This window comes from Cyprinus carpio, chromosome B3, assembly GCF_018340385.1.
Source record: "Cyprinus carpio isolate SPL01 chromosome B3, ASM1834038v1, whole genome shotgun sequence".
NCBI lineage: Eukaryota > Metazoa > Chordata > Actinopteri > Cypriniformes > Cyprinidae > Cyprinus > Cyprinus carpio.
The window spans coordinates 36,741,901-36,756,727 of record NC_056599.1 but is presented as its reverse complement, the minus strand read 5'-3'; the positions used below and the strand labels follow the sequence as shown (position 1 = coordinate 36,756,727).

The window sequence follows — 14,827 nt, the reverse complement described above, 5'->3', positions numbered from 1 at the left end:
TGATGGTAGAGCAGAGAAAGTGGTGAGAGTGCCAACATGTTGAGAGGCTTTATGCAAATGAAATGCAAACAATCTGGACAGCCGGCAATCAGTTTGAGGTTCAGGCAGTGTTGTTTTTCATAAGTATTTTAAAATCTTTGTGGATATAGTGCTTAAATCACATTGATACATTATTATATATTATACAGTATATTTTATATATATGCACGTTCATTTTGGCTGGGTAAACAAATGTGTATTAAACTGACATTGTATGAATACTTCAGTTATTTAGAAATAAGGATTTCCCAATACACTTGCCTTTTTTTATACACAATAGTCTTAAACAGCTCATGCGGGTCAGATGGTCTATTCTTGTCCAGAATTAGCAGCAATGTGAACTGGACATTCTGTCATTTAGCTTACGGGAAGCTAGTTTGCTACCAAATGTTGGTTTGTAATTACATAAATTATTTCTTTGTCGCCTTTTCTTCCAATAAGTTACATCCTGGGTGTAACAATTTTGTGGAATGTTACTTTTTTTGTTGTTGTTGTACAGAATAGATGTTATGTGCCAGAGAAACAAGCGCTCAGCCATTTTTAGAATTGCAGGAACTCTATAGCAATACACTGTTGAAGATTAATTAGTTTGTGAAGTGAATTTACTTATTGTAGGGTGAACAAAAGTTATCATGAGCATTGTAATGTTTGAGGCAGATGTCATAACAAATGTCAGTAGACCGGGAAGTTTTTAAAAAGAGTGGGTCATTCATAAATTCGTATAAACTTACATTCCTGTGGAAATACAAGCAGAAGATGGGAGGTCTATATAGAAGTGCATCATGTAATCATGTAAAAAAATTATCACATTTTTACTAATTTGATTACATGATTACTAATTTGTAGCATATTTGAAACCTTGCAATGTAAGTTCAGCAATACCCTTATAAGGATACAGATCGGCAGGTGCTGTGTGACAGATCATACATCATGATCATTTGAGCCTGAGCGACAGGCTAAAGAATAAATATTTGACTGGGAAATAAGGAAGGTCAAATAAGCAGTGTTTAAAAAACTCTTCAGAGAATGTGACATTACCATATAAAGGCAAAAAATAAAGTACAAGTGTCCAAAATCATGTCAAAATATATACTGTATTATTTATCACTGGAACAAAATATATTTATAAATATAATCCAAAAGCGATACTCCAAGAGAACAAGCAAACAGTATATAAAGAGAAAGGAATTGTGAGACAAAAGTGGGGAAAGGTGGTGGTAGGGTTGTGACTGAAAACTGGGAGAGAGGGAGGGAGAGAGAGATCTGCCAGAGGATAAAAGGGTGGAGTCAGAGACGTGATGTGCATGATGTCAGCAGCTTGTTGGATTGAGGTGCTGTGCCCTGCTGAGCTTAATCCAGGCTGATCAGGAAGCAGCAAGCAGTCACCTGTGTGAATCCAGAGAAGTAGCCAAAGGTAACCTAGTGTAGCCTGGGACTGCTGCTCTAACGATAAAGAATCATAAGGAAACTCACAGGAACAACAGCATTAATCTGTAGTTGAGTCTGAGAGGACAAGGGAAGAAACGGGCAAGAAACTCAAAGTTCAGAGCAGGGAAAAAACTTTAAATGACCTTTTAATAGCTTCAGAGGATAGTCAAGGGCATTTTGTCATCTTTAATCTGCAACACAAAACACCTAAAACAAGGAATCCACCTGGTCAGAATGTCCACGAATGGAATAAGTATGGCTCTAAAGCTCCAGTTCGGACTTATTAATTACGAAAATCGTTACCTCACGGCAGAGGCATTTGGGTTCAAGGTAAATGCATCTGGCACCAGCTTGAAGAAGAAACAGATCTGGACCCTGGAGCAAGACCAGGACAGCCAGGTGGTTTTCTTGCGCAGTCATCTCGGACGTTATTTGGCCACAGATAAAGATGGCAAGGTGACCTGTGAGGAGGAAGTGCCAAACACATCCTGCCGTTTCTTGCTTGTGACGCAGTCAGATGGACGCTGGGCCTTACAATCTGAGCCATATTCACGTTATTTTGGAGGGTCTGCAGAATATTTGTCCTGTTTTGCCCAGACCATTGGAGAATCTGAACAATGGGCCATGCATCTTGCCCTTCATCCACAGGCCAACCTGCTAAGTGTATCCCGTAAGCGCTACGCACGCTTGTCCACTGCAGATGACGAGCTCTGCATGGACAGTGACATCCCCTGGGGCGTTGACTCCCTGATCACTTTGGTCTATCTGGATGGCAAGTACAGTCTGAAGACCTGTGACAACCGCTTTCTCAGCAATGATGGTAAGCTGGTAATGGATCATGGGCCTAACACTAGTTTCACCCTGGAACTTAAGTCTGGCAAGCTGGCCTTTAAGGACTGTGAGGGCAAGTTTCTCTCACCAACGGGCCCCTCAGGCACCTTGAAGTCTGGCCGCTGTTCAAGGCCAGGGAAAGATGAGCTGTTTGACCTGGAAGAGAGCCACCCACAAGTTGTTTTCCAGGCAGCCAACAAAAGATATGTGTCTATTCGTCAAGGTAATCAGTGATTGTGTATTTGTTGTGAAATGTCATAGTTATAATCATTATTATATATCCAGCTCTGTTCCAACACTTTTTGCATGTCTCCTTTGTCTGACACACCAATTTCAGGTCTCGGGAGACCTGAATCAGGTGCGTTTGATTAAGGAGACAACTCTTGATTTAGGAGCAAAATGTGCAGTGTTATGGTCTAAAACAGTGGTTCCCAACTGCACTCCTTGAGATCTACCTACCTGCAGAGTTCAGTTCGAAACCTGCTCAGACACACCTGTCTGTAATTAGCAAGTGCTCTTGACAATCTTATTTAGCTGGTTCAATTGTGTTCGATCAAGGTTGAGTTTGTAGGAAGATAGATCTCCAGGAACAGGATTGGGCACCCCAGTCTAAAACAATGTGTAGGTATTCAGCAACATGGCTGATTATGACAAAAGTGGATTCTGGAGGTGGTCAATATACATTTATATGATTTACAGTAACTTGTTCCTCACAAAACTGATAAAAGGTTGTCTGCTGATGTAGTGCTAGAACTATAGCACACTGTTGTTTCCTTTTTATGTAAGTTGAATGCATTCAAACACTGATCATAAAACATGCCTGGACTTCTGGAGATAGTCATTTCCATAATGGTGCATGTATGCATTACAGAATCTCAGAAAAGTGTGAACATTTGCAGACATCCAGTAACACCATTAAATCCTCCGTGTGAAGCAACCAACTTAATGGGATTTGTCATATCCACTGTGTGTCCAGTTAAGATTAAAACAACCACAAGTGATTTACACGTTTTGCAAATTCTTCACTTCCAGTTTGCTGTTAATCAACTGGATCAAGTAAGTGAGCTGATCTTCAGAAATGGATTAGTGAAGTGAAGAGGGTCAATGAAATGATGATTCATTGAAAGAGATCAGACTTAAATGAATGACCAGTTCACAGATTGGATGTTTCTTAAGAACGTGAAAGCTAGGGAAGCTTACCATATTCTTGGAATATACTGTAGCCCAAAGGTGCCCAATACTGTTCCTGGAGCAGTTCATAATTACAGACAGGTGTGTTGAAACGAGGTTGGAAGAGAACTCTGCAAGTACATAGATTTCCAGGAACAGGATTGGGCACCCCAACTGTAGCAGACAAGATCTGTGGAGCTTCTCTGGTGCTGTTATGGTCCACATTCACTTTAACTGCATGGGGGAAAAAGCAACGCTAACACTTTATTATAGGGATCAATTGTCACTATTAAGTAGTTGCTTATTAGTATGTCTATTATTAACATATTGTCTGTTTATAAGTACTCATAAAGCACATATTCTGCATGACCGTATTCTACATCCCTAATCCTACACAAAACCTAAACTTAACAACTACCTTACTAACTATTAATAAGCAGAAAATTAGTAGTTTGAGAAAAATGTCGTAGTTAATGGTTTGTTTATAGCGAGAATTGGACCTTAAACTAAAGTGAGACCAAACCAACCTGCCAATTTTTCAATTCTTCAAAGGAGTATACCAGGGATGTCCAGTATTGCTCCTGGAGGGCCGTTGGCTCTCTGCAGACAGCTCAGTTAAACATACCTGAATCAACTAATCAAGGTCTTTTAGGATGACTTCCAGGTAAGTGTATTGGAGCAAGTTGAACGCTGCAGCACGTCGGCTTACAGAACCAGGACTAGGACTGGACCCTGCATACTGTATGTGCTAATAGATTTTGAATAGTCCTTGAATAGCATAAAACAGACCTATTGAGTCCATGGCCACTTTTCAGACTGTTTCAGAGTCAAGAGCAAGACATCTGTCTCTTATAGTCATTGTGGACAAATAGGAGGCTGACATTTGATACAGAGGGGAAAAGGACAAGCTTTGAACACAACTATGAACCATTATGATGAATGCTTTTCATTCCCATAGCGAAGTATTTGCAAGCTTTTAGCTGCTTTATCATATAGTAGAATACATCATTAAATCACTAACAATAATGAATAGCAAACAATGTAAATGGTTTTCCACTACTTGGCCACATAACCTTTAGATAGTGCATTACCTATGTAAACAACATCACAGGCTACAGCTGAAATTGTTAAAGGCTGAATCTGTTTGGCTGAGGCTTAATGTTTCTTGCACCACTTGCTTATTAGGCCCCTCTACTTTCACCACTGTAGGAATTATAGCAGCAGGCTGCTGGGGTGAGTGTTAGGGATTATTCCAGTAAAAGGCTTAAGAGACAGTCAAGGGATATTTCTGAAACATCTCATTTGAATCTCAACCCACACAATCTGGCCACTTTGACTAGTTAGTATAGATGTAAGTTTGCTGGTAATGTTATTTAGACCACAGGTTCAGAGAGAGTGACAGAGATAAACCAGTTATTACTCAGTGATTGACTCAGGCACATTGTAAATCAGAGCACTTTATCGGAAATTTCCAGTCAATGCTGCTGTCATATTGGCAAAAACCCTTTACACAGTTTTAGTAAAATAGTGCAGGCAAAAGGCATGTTTTCCCATTGATAGGCATTCAAATGTATTTGTGCTTTCTGATATAAAAAAAAAAAAATCCCTAAAAACAAAACAAAACACTTAGTAATAGTAAACATCATGTAACTGAACATTAGTAGTAGTATTGTTTGAATTTGTTTGAAAATGTCAAAATCTGTAAATGGTATGAGCTACAGAAGAGACTAATAATCACTTGAGGAGACCAGTACAATCAGCTGTCAGTTTGGGGGCAGAGTTTACCATTCAGCAATCCAACACAATGTGTTTGTAATTTTGTAAAGGAAACTGGCATCAGCTAAAGGAGAAGCCATGAAAATGTCTTTATTTCCAGGCGTTAGCATCTCAGCTAATCAGGATGATGAGACAGACATGGAGACATTTCAGATGGAGATTGATAAAGACACTAAGAAGTGCATGTTCAGAACCAACGGTGGAAATTACTGGACACTCGTTACTCACGGAGGGATTCTGTCCACGGCTACAGAAGTGTAAGTGTTTCCATTATTATAACACATTACAGTAATTTTGATGCATTTCATAAATTGATGTTAATGAAAATAAGAAAAGATCTTAATTGTGTGTTCTTGTAACTGATAGCGAAGAAAGCACCATGTTTGACATTGAATGGCTGGGCAGGCGAGTTGCTTTGAGAGCAAACAATGGAAAATATGTCTGCACAAAGAAAAATGGACAGCTTGCTGCTGTGAGTGATTCTTTGGGTGAGTGCAAACAAGTTATTTTCTGACTTTTAGCACATTATTACTGATCTGTCACTACTGAATACCCACTTAACATGAGTCACATAAATCCTTGCATGTGTTTGACAGGGGAGGATGAGCAGTTTGTGCTTAAGCTGATTAATCGTCCAATCCTGGTCTTGCGTGGGGAGAACGGCTTTGTGTGTCACCACAAAACCTCCAATATACTGGACTGTAGCCGCTCTGTTTATGATATCTTCTCTTTGCTTTTTAGTGATGGTGCATACCATATAAAAAGTGAGTCATATTGCTATTGTGTAAGCTGTAATGTAAATGACCAGGGTTTAGCAGATTTCTGCAAACACCTGATGAATGTACCTATGTAAATGTGTTTTTTTGTTTTTTTCCTACCACAGGTGGAAATGAAAAGTTCTGGTATGTCTCCAGCAGTGGTCTGGTGTGCACAGATGGGGATAAACCTGAGGATTTCTTCTTTGAGTTTGTGGAGTGTGGACGGGTTGGCATCAAGGGTCAAAATGGCAAATACCTGCGTGGAGACCAGGGAGGCACACTGAAGGGTGACGGGCTCAGTGTGGATGCCTCATCCCTGTGGGAGCACTGAGTGCTGTAACAGAGACCCACAGACACACAAATACAGACAGATGTCACAGTGTAACAAAAAAATCCTCCTGACACCTGTTCAAATAATGACTTTTCAGCAATACGCTCTTCATTGACTTTCTTTCTTTAATCTTGTTTGTTTTGTGAGTGTGTGAAATATCTGTGGTTTTATTTGTTTCTAATACTGCAGATATTAGTATCATCCTTTGCTTCATAGGATACAATACAACCTTACTTTACTCTGTCAGTTTTCAAAACAGTTACAAAAACGGTTGGTTATTAAGTCTGTTCTGTTGAAAGGAGCACTACCTGAAGGTTCTTAGCATGTTATAAAATGAATGTTACATTTGACAAATATATTTGTAAAATGCCTACAGCAGCAAGTGTCCATGGACTCTAGAGTTGGAAATATTAGTTTAGCCATCTTGCCCTATCATCAGACACCTTCACCTTCATTTGTCAAACAGGAATAGTAAACAAGAACTTTTGGTCATGTCAGCCACTGACACTTTTAAATCTCTTAACTTATGACAGGCTTATAGGCTGTCAGATAATTAGCAACATTTCTACTATGGTGAATGTTTTAAGGTGTGTGTTTTCTCTGAGTTTAAATTTGCATCTGTCCAAGAGTTATTAAACTGAAGATTACACAAATACTTTGTCCTAATGTAGTTCCTAATTATTTATTTTAACAATAACAATTACATAAATGGTCCTGCTTTATATTAAGTGGCCTTAAGTCTTACATCAAAAAATAAGTACAATGTACTTGTTGTTCTTTTGCTTAGTTTTGAATGCTTCTATTGTCCTCATTTGTAAATCGCTTTGGATAAAAGCGTCTGCTAAATGACTAAATGTAAATGTCAGCATCTACTAAATGACTAAATGTAAATGTACTTATTTTGTTCATATTGTATTGCAAAACACTTTTGCTGCTAAGGTGGGATACAGATAAAGGTAAGGTAAGGGACAGGTTTGGCGGCATGGGTAGATTTAAGGGTGGGTTAAGGTGTAAGGAATGGGTCAACAATGTAATTACATTTACATTTACATTTAGTCATTTAGCAGACACTTTTATCCAAAGCGACTTACAAATGAGGACAATGGAAGCAATCAAAAACAACAAAACAGCAATGATATATAAGTGCTATAACAAGTCTCAGTTAGCTTAAATGCAGTACACGTAGCAAGGGCTTTTGAATAATATAATAAATAAAAAGAAAACAGATAGAATAGAAAAAGAATAGAGCAAGCTAGTGTTAGAGGTCTTTTTTTTGTAACTGTATAATAAATGAAAAGAAAATAGATAGAATACAAAAAGATTAGAAAGGTAGTTCGATTTTTTTTTTTTTTTTTTTATTTTTTTTTTTATAGAATTAGAATAGTGAGTGCAAAAGTTAGAGGGTCAAAGATAATATAATAATATTTTTTTTAATAATATTATTGTAGATGGCTAAGGACTCAGCTGCTCGGATTGAGTTGGGCAGGTCATTCCACCAGGAGGGAACATTTAATTTAAAAAGTCTGTAAAAGTGACTTTGTGCTTCTTTGGGATGGCACAATCAAGCTACGTTCACTTGCAGAACGCAAGCTTCTAGAGGGCACATAAGTCTGAAGTAATGAATTTAGGTAAAGGGGTGCAGAGCCAGTGGTGGTTTTGTATGCAAACATCAATGCCTTGAATTTTATGCGAGCAGCTATTGGTAGCCAATGCAAATTGATAAACAGAGGTGTGAAGTGTATTCTTTTCAGCTCATTAAAAATTAATCTTGCTGCCGCGTTCTGGATTAATTGTAAAGGTTTGATAGAACTGGCTGGAAGACATACAAAGAGAGCGTTGCAATAGTCTAGCCTGGACAGAACAAGAGCTTGAACAAGGAGTTGTGCAGCATGTTCCGAAAGAAAGGGCCTGATCTTCTTAATGTTGAATAAAGCAAATCTGCAGGACCGGACAGTTTTAGCAATGTGGTCTGAGAAAGTTAGCTGATCATCAATCATAACTCCAAGGTTTCTGGCTGTTTTTGAAGGAGTTATGGTTGATGTGCCTAACTTGATGGTGAAATTGTGATGAAACGATGGATTTGCTGGAACCACAAGCAGTTCTGTCTTGGGAAGGTTGAGTTGAAGGTGATGGTCCTTCATCCAGCAAGAAATGTCTGTTAGACAAGCTGAGATGCGAGCAACTACCGATGGATCATCAGGATGGAATGGGAGGTAGAGCTGAGTGTCATCAGCATAGCAATGGTATGAAAAGCCATGTTTCTGAATGACAGAACCTAATGATGCCATGTAGACAGAGAAGAGAAGTGGTCCAAGAACTGAGCCCTGAGGCACCCCAGTAGTTAGATGTTGCGACTTGGACACCTCACCTCTCCAAGATACTTTGAAGGACCTATCTGATAGGTAAGACTCAAACAACTGCAGTGCGGTTCCTGAGATGCCCTTTGTCAGTAGGGTTGACAGGAGGATCTGGTGGTTAACCGTGTCAAAAGCAGCAGATAGATCAAGTAGGATAAGTATTGAAGATTTGGATTCCGCTCTTGTCAGTCTTAGGGCTTCAACAACTGAGAGCAAGGCAGTCTCGGTTGAATGTCCACTTCTGAAACCAGATTGGTTGCTTTCCAGGAGATTGTTCTGTGTGAGAAAGGTAGAGACTTGGTTGAATACAGCTCGTTCAAGTGTTTTTGCAGTGAGAGGAAGAAGGGAAACTGGTCTGTAGTTCTTTAAAAGAGTTGGGTTGAGGGTGGGTTTCTTAAGTAGTGGAGTTATACGAGCCTGTCTAAATGATGAGGGGAAAACACCAGAGTGGAGGAATATGTTAATGTGAGTGAGTGCAGGTACAACTGCAGGAGAAATGGCTTGAAGGAGATGAGATGGAATAGGATCAAGCAGACAAGTAGTAGGATGATTAGAAAGGATGAGTTTGGAGACTTCTGCCTCAGAGAGTGGAGAGAAGGATGTGAATGAGTGTATGTTTGCTAGTGAGATGTGCTTGATGGATTGTGGTGTGGAAAATTGTGCACTGATGTTAATTTTATTAATGAAAAACGTGGCAAAGTCGTCAGCTATTAGAGATGAAGCAGGAGGGGGAGGAGGAGGACAAAGGAGCAAGGAAAATGTTTTAAAAAGCATGCGAGAGTTAGACGAATTGTTAATTTTGTTATGGTAGTATGTCCTTTTAGTAGTGGAGACATTAGCAGAAAAGGAAGAGAGGAGTGACTGATACACATTAAGGTCAGTAGTATTTTTAGATTTGCGCCAACACCCTTTCAGCAGCTCTAAGCTTAGAACGATGTTCGCGTAGAACATCAGATAACCAAGGGGCTGAAGGAATGGTACGGGCTGGCCTGGAAGACAAGGTGCAAACAGTGTCTAGACAAGATGTAAGAGTGGAGCAGAAGGTATCAGTAGCACTGTTAGCATCAAAAGATGCTAATAGTTTAGGGGGAGGAAGTGAAGATGAAACCATTGCAGATAGCCGGGAGGGTAAGAGTGAGCGTAGGTTACATCGAAAGATGACATGTGAAGGGGTAAGTGATGTGTCGGGAACCATGTTGAGGTTAAACGTGAGGAGAAAGTGATCTGAGGTGTGCAGTGGAGTAACCATTACATGATCAGTGGAGCAGTGTCGTGTGTAAATAAGGTCCAGTTGGTTGCCTGATTTGTGAGTAGCAGTAGTTGACACTCGGTTGAGATCAAAAGAGGCAAGCAGAGTGTGGAAGTAAGCAGATAGAGGTTTATCTAGGTGGATGTTGAAATCTCCAAGCATAACTACGGGAGTACCATCCTCAGGAAAGGTTGAGAGCAGCACATCTAATTCATCCAAAAAGTTACCTAGTGGTCCTGGGGGTCGATGACAACTACAAAATGTATTTTAAGAGGGTAGGTAACAGTAACTGAATGAGATTCAAAGGAGCTGTTGATACCCAAAGATGGTAAAGGATTAAATTTCCAAACATTAGAGATGAGCAGACCAGTACCTCCACCTCTTCCAGTCAAACGGGGGAGGTGGGAAAATGAGAAATTATTGGAGAGTGCTGCAGGTGTAGCAGTGTCCTCTGGTTTGATCCAGGTCTCTGTCTAAAATGAGATTAAGCTTTGAATGACTAATAATAGAAGTAATGAAATCGGCTTTGTTTACAGCAGACTGGCAATTCCAGAGACCAATAGAAAAAGATAGTGTATTAGCAGACAGGCAAAGTGTGCAGGTTGTTAGGATTGCGCTGCCTACATTGTGTGATGCGTGGTTTGCGAGTGGTAGTGATAGTAGGGATCTGGAAACACAGTAATAATTGGTTATTAAAAATTGAAATAGAAGTGAAACAAGTAGAAATAAATAAAAAAGGATTAATCAAAACAATACTTATATCCCTTGCTGGTGTCCCTGCCCGGTGGAGTCGCACGGTAGAGTCGATGGTCTTTACACTTTTCGGTCTTCACACGAGGAGGGCTTAACAGGAGGCCTGCCGCGACCACTGCCATGGTTTACTAACCTTTTTTGTATACCCGTCAGACAAAAAGGAAATTGAATTCAGCTGAACACACTTTACTGTTTATCACAACAAAGGTCTAAGCAAGCACACAACACTGACAACGTATGCGATAGAGTACGAGACCAAACGCAGCACGTCTCAACACAACATACTTATAAATGTAATTACTGAAATTATTTTCAGGTATTTTTTAAAACATTAATACAATGTAAAAACATGTACACAATAAGTCCATTGTATATGATTATTTATATGTAAGTACATGATGTATTCTAATTATATGACCAGCAATATAAAGCTTGGGACCACATAAATAAATCAGATTCCTGCTGATCCTTACATTCTGTAATTTCCCAAATAATATCATATGGTCATGGTATTAATAAGAGATCTGTCACAATCTGCTGCTACTGTGAAGGAGTGAGGAGACGTAGGGGAATTTGTGAAGAAAGTCTTTATTCATCCAATAGAATGCACACGTAGCACAGGGGATTGACAAACAATACCGGACAAAGGAACTCAGGGAAGACAAGGATTAAAAATAAGGGAAGAAGGATCTCACAGGATGATAAAGAATTATACATGGAACAAGGATGAATACACAACATAACAAGGAACTCAATGAGACATGTGGGAAATTAAAAAATATTTGGGGAAAGTTAAATTTTGGGGAAAAATTGGTTATTGGGGAAAATGGATGGTAAGCGAAATATGGGCCAACAGACAGTCCAGGGGTGTGACACTATCGGCCTCTGAAAGGTCTGGAGTGTAATTTTATAGGAGTGTAATGCGTTTTCAGGTTAGTCTTGGTGTTTTTCATTGTGTTTAGTTCTTTTTTTTGGAAGGTTTTGTTTTTGTGAGTTGGAAGATTGTATTCTGTTAATTCATCAATCATACGTCCACTTTGTTTTGCAGTGGGGATGGTGGAGCCTATCTCAGCGTCTTGGGCCCAGGGCAGGGAATCATACTTTTGCAGTGGCACTGTTAAAGTTTTCCTGTAAACGAATAATAAATCAATAGCCTGTTGCCAGTAGTTTACTTGTAATTTACAGTCGTCCTATTTCTACTGTAATTTGTTGCTGTTTGTTCCCATTCAGTCAAATTTGGCCATGTTCAGGAAAATGATTTATATGTTTATCCTATATACTGTGCATACAGTTACAATGATATTAAATCCATTAACCTGTAGCAACAATCACTTTCTGGGGAATAATTAACTCAAATGAAGTGAATATTCATGAGTCTATGAATATGATGTGCTTATTGCTTACAAATATTAACTTACCCAAAGAGGGAATATTTAATCATTTAAAGGTAATCTTTTACTAGAATTAATGTAAGTTATCTAGACAATCTGTTCGTCCCGCGAACTGGATGCTAGACTCCCTTATGAAATATCAATAAAAATACCCTTCTTACAAACTCCAAGAAATATTAATCTTCTGATCAGGAAGAACAATATTTTCTGTGTCTGTAGTATTTAGATTACTGAATAGTAATTCCTAGAAAACAAAGCTTGTAGCTTAGATCACATGATTCAGGGACTTCGATCTTGATGAGCAATAAAACGGTTCAATTCAAGCAAATTATTGTATTTAATAAAAGCGGACTAAAGAGTACATAACTACAATTCACACAGAGTAAATATGAGTATATAGCAAAACAAACAAATACAATTTAAACAAGCTAATCAAACGAAAATAGTAATGAGATAGAGAGGAAGAGAAAGAGAGAAAGAGAGAGAGAGAGAGAGGGAAGGCAGATCTCAGAGTGACAATTTTCAAACAGTTAACTTTGCGAGAGACTCCAAGTCATGGGATAATTTCACAAAAGTGGAATAGCCTAGACAACCTTAAACAGCAATTTTTAAGTTGCGATATAAGAAAGTACTTGCTTTGATCTGGCTCTTGTGTGTAGCTGAGCTCAAATTGTCCGTTGTTGTAGCTTCTGCGTTGTCCGTTCAGGAGCTGATGATGCGTGAGTTCGTGGTTAACGCGAATGTAAACTTTGCCAAAAGATGACTAGACTTAAGTTCGTTTGGCTCGTGAGGACAATTGAACGAAGTCAAATATCAGAAGACAATAAAGAAAAACTAAGATAAAACGAAATGCGTAAAAGAACAAACGGAGGGACTTCTTGAGAAGTCTGATCGCGAACTGGGAAACCCCCCTCTTTCTCTGGCGGAATGCCAAGAGCAAGGGTTTTTCCTTTGTTTTTATTGAAAGGTTGGTTCACACCTATGTCACCTTATGAACCAATGAGGTGTGAGAAACTGAGGCGGGGAAAAATCTTCTTTGTCTGCTGATTTCCGCCCACTGGTCTAATTCATGGCGATGACAAAATTACACATTTTTCCTCAGAAAGATTGTACTTCTGAAACAATGCATCTTTTTGTAATTTGCCGTTGAGATTCGTCACAGTCGGGTTTCTACGATCATACAGACACCATAAACTATAACTTTGTGAGTCAGGGATACAGAGATACAGAGTTGTTCCTAACTACAGGCATATAAAGTTTGATTAAACACACAGTAAACATTATATCTATTCCACTATATCACGTGAAGACATCTAAGCACATAAAGAGATACATTTAATACTTTTAGAGGTAGTTTATCAAAAGTGTTCATGTGTGAGCCAGAAATGCTCGTGTGGGTGTGTGTGTGTGTGTGTGTGTGTCTGGAATGTCGTCGTGCTGTGACCAAAAGGGCAGGTGTTTATCTTTCCTTTGATGCTCACGAGAGTGTCTCTGGATCATCTCGAAGGTGTAATAAATGTCAAGAGGGCTGAGATGTCGTCGACATCGTGGCGCCCGAGGGGGGGTTTTATGTTGGAAGATGTTGTAAAAACAAAAGTCCTTATCTTTTTTTTTTTTTTTTTTTTAAGTTCTTGTCTCTGAGTGCAGGATGTGTTAGAGAGTCAGGATTCATTAATATGAAACAGATGGTTGAATACCGTCCGCTCATTAGTGTTACAAACCCATGGTGTATGATTTTGGCCATATCACTTCTAAGCTGTTCATTCAATGAAATGCACTATTCAAAGGTCTCAAAGACCCCCCGTAAATCAATCAATCAATCAGTGTAGATTTATTCATTCATTCAGCTTTTACATTCCATAACAGACTCAGTTTAAATCTAGATTAAAGACCCATCTCTTTAACCTGGCATACACATTACACAGTATCACATTTCTATAATTCAAAGGATTAAAGGATTGATGCATTAATTAGGGCTACCAGAACTGGGACAACTTCCCACAACAATATATACCAATGTACTTGTTACATCATAAGAAGAATGGCACTTACATCCGTCTGCCCATCTCATCCTTTTCTCTGGTTAGCATCGTCAGGTAGATCTGGTCCGTATTCAGACCATACCCAGGAATGACAATAACAAAAAAGAAAAAGAAACAGGAATTGAATATAAACACACAATTGTCACAATATGTGCTGCATGGGTGTATACAAGCGCACAACAAAGAAGATAAGTTTAAACAGTAGTTTATTCTTAATCCACAGGAGAACAGGTAACTTCAGAAGTAACAGGTACAAGAGAAGTAACTTCCAACACAAACTTCAAAGGACAAATAATACCGGACAATGAATGAAACTGAATGGGGAACTTAAGTCAATGAATTGCCTGCGATTTTGAACGCGATATTGCGTAGCTTGCCAGTGAGATACGGCTCTGTGTAGTAAATGCTGCTCCATCTGAAAGCATGTGCTGGAGATTTACTACTAATCACAGAACCGTCTTTACTGATGAGATGAGAATGAAAAACGCATCCAATTATTTGCACAGCCCTTAGGTTTAGGGTAGATAACTTTTTCTTGAATGGACAGTCTTCACAGTAACACATTCGACCTTCCTACAATGGAGAGAAAGATATGGAGATAGAATTGTTGCTTAATTCCAAATAAATAGATTACGATCCATAGATAAATGTAAAGAGATTAACAAACAATAACCATATTGCCAAAAAAGAGAATGAGATACA

The 14,827-nt window shown here is 38.9% G+C and overlaps 1 protein-coding gene across 1 annotated transcript; it reads left to right on the top strand.

Annotated features, from left to right (window-relative positions):
• The first annotated feature begins 1,333 nt into the window (after positions 1-1,333).
• fscn2a (fascin actin-bundling protein 2a, retinal) lies at positions 1,334-6,954 on the top strand. Its single transcript, XM_042720923.1, has 5 exons — positions 1,334-2,521; positions 5,345-5,501; positions 5,611-5,732; positions 5,841-6,008; positions 6,128-6,954. The coding sequence occupies exons 1-5, from the start codon at positions 1,702-1,704 to the stop codon at positions 6,331-6,333; spliced, it is 1,473 nt and encodes a 490-aa protein (XP_042576857.1). The 5' UTR covers positions 1,334-1,701; the 3' UTR covers positions 6,334-6,954.
• The last annotated feature ends 7,873 nt before the right edge of the window (positions 6,955-14,827 follow it).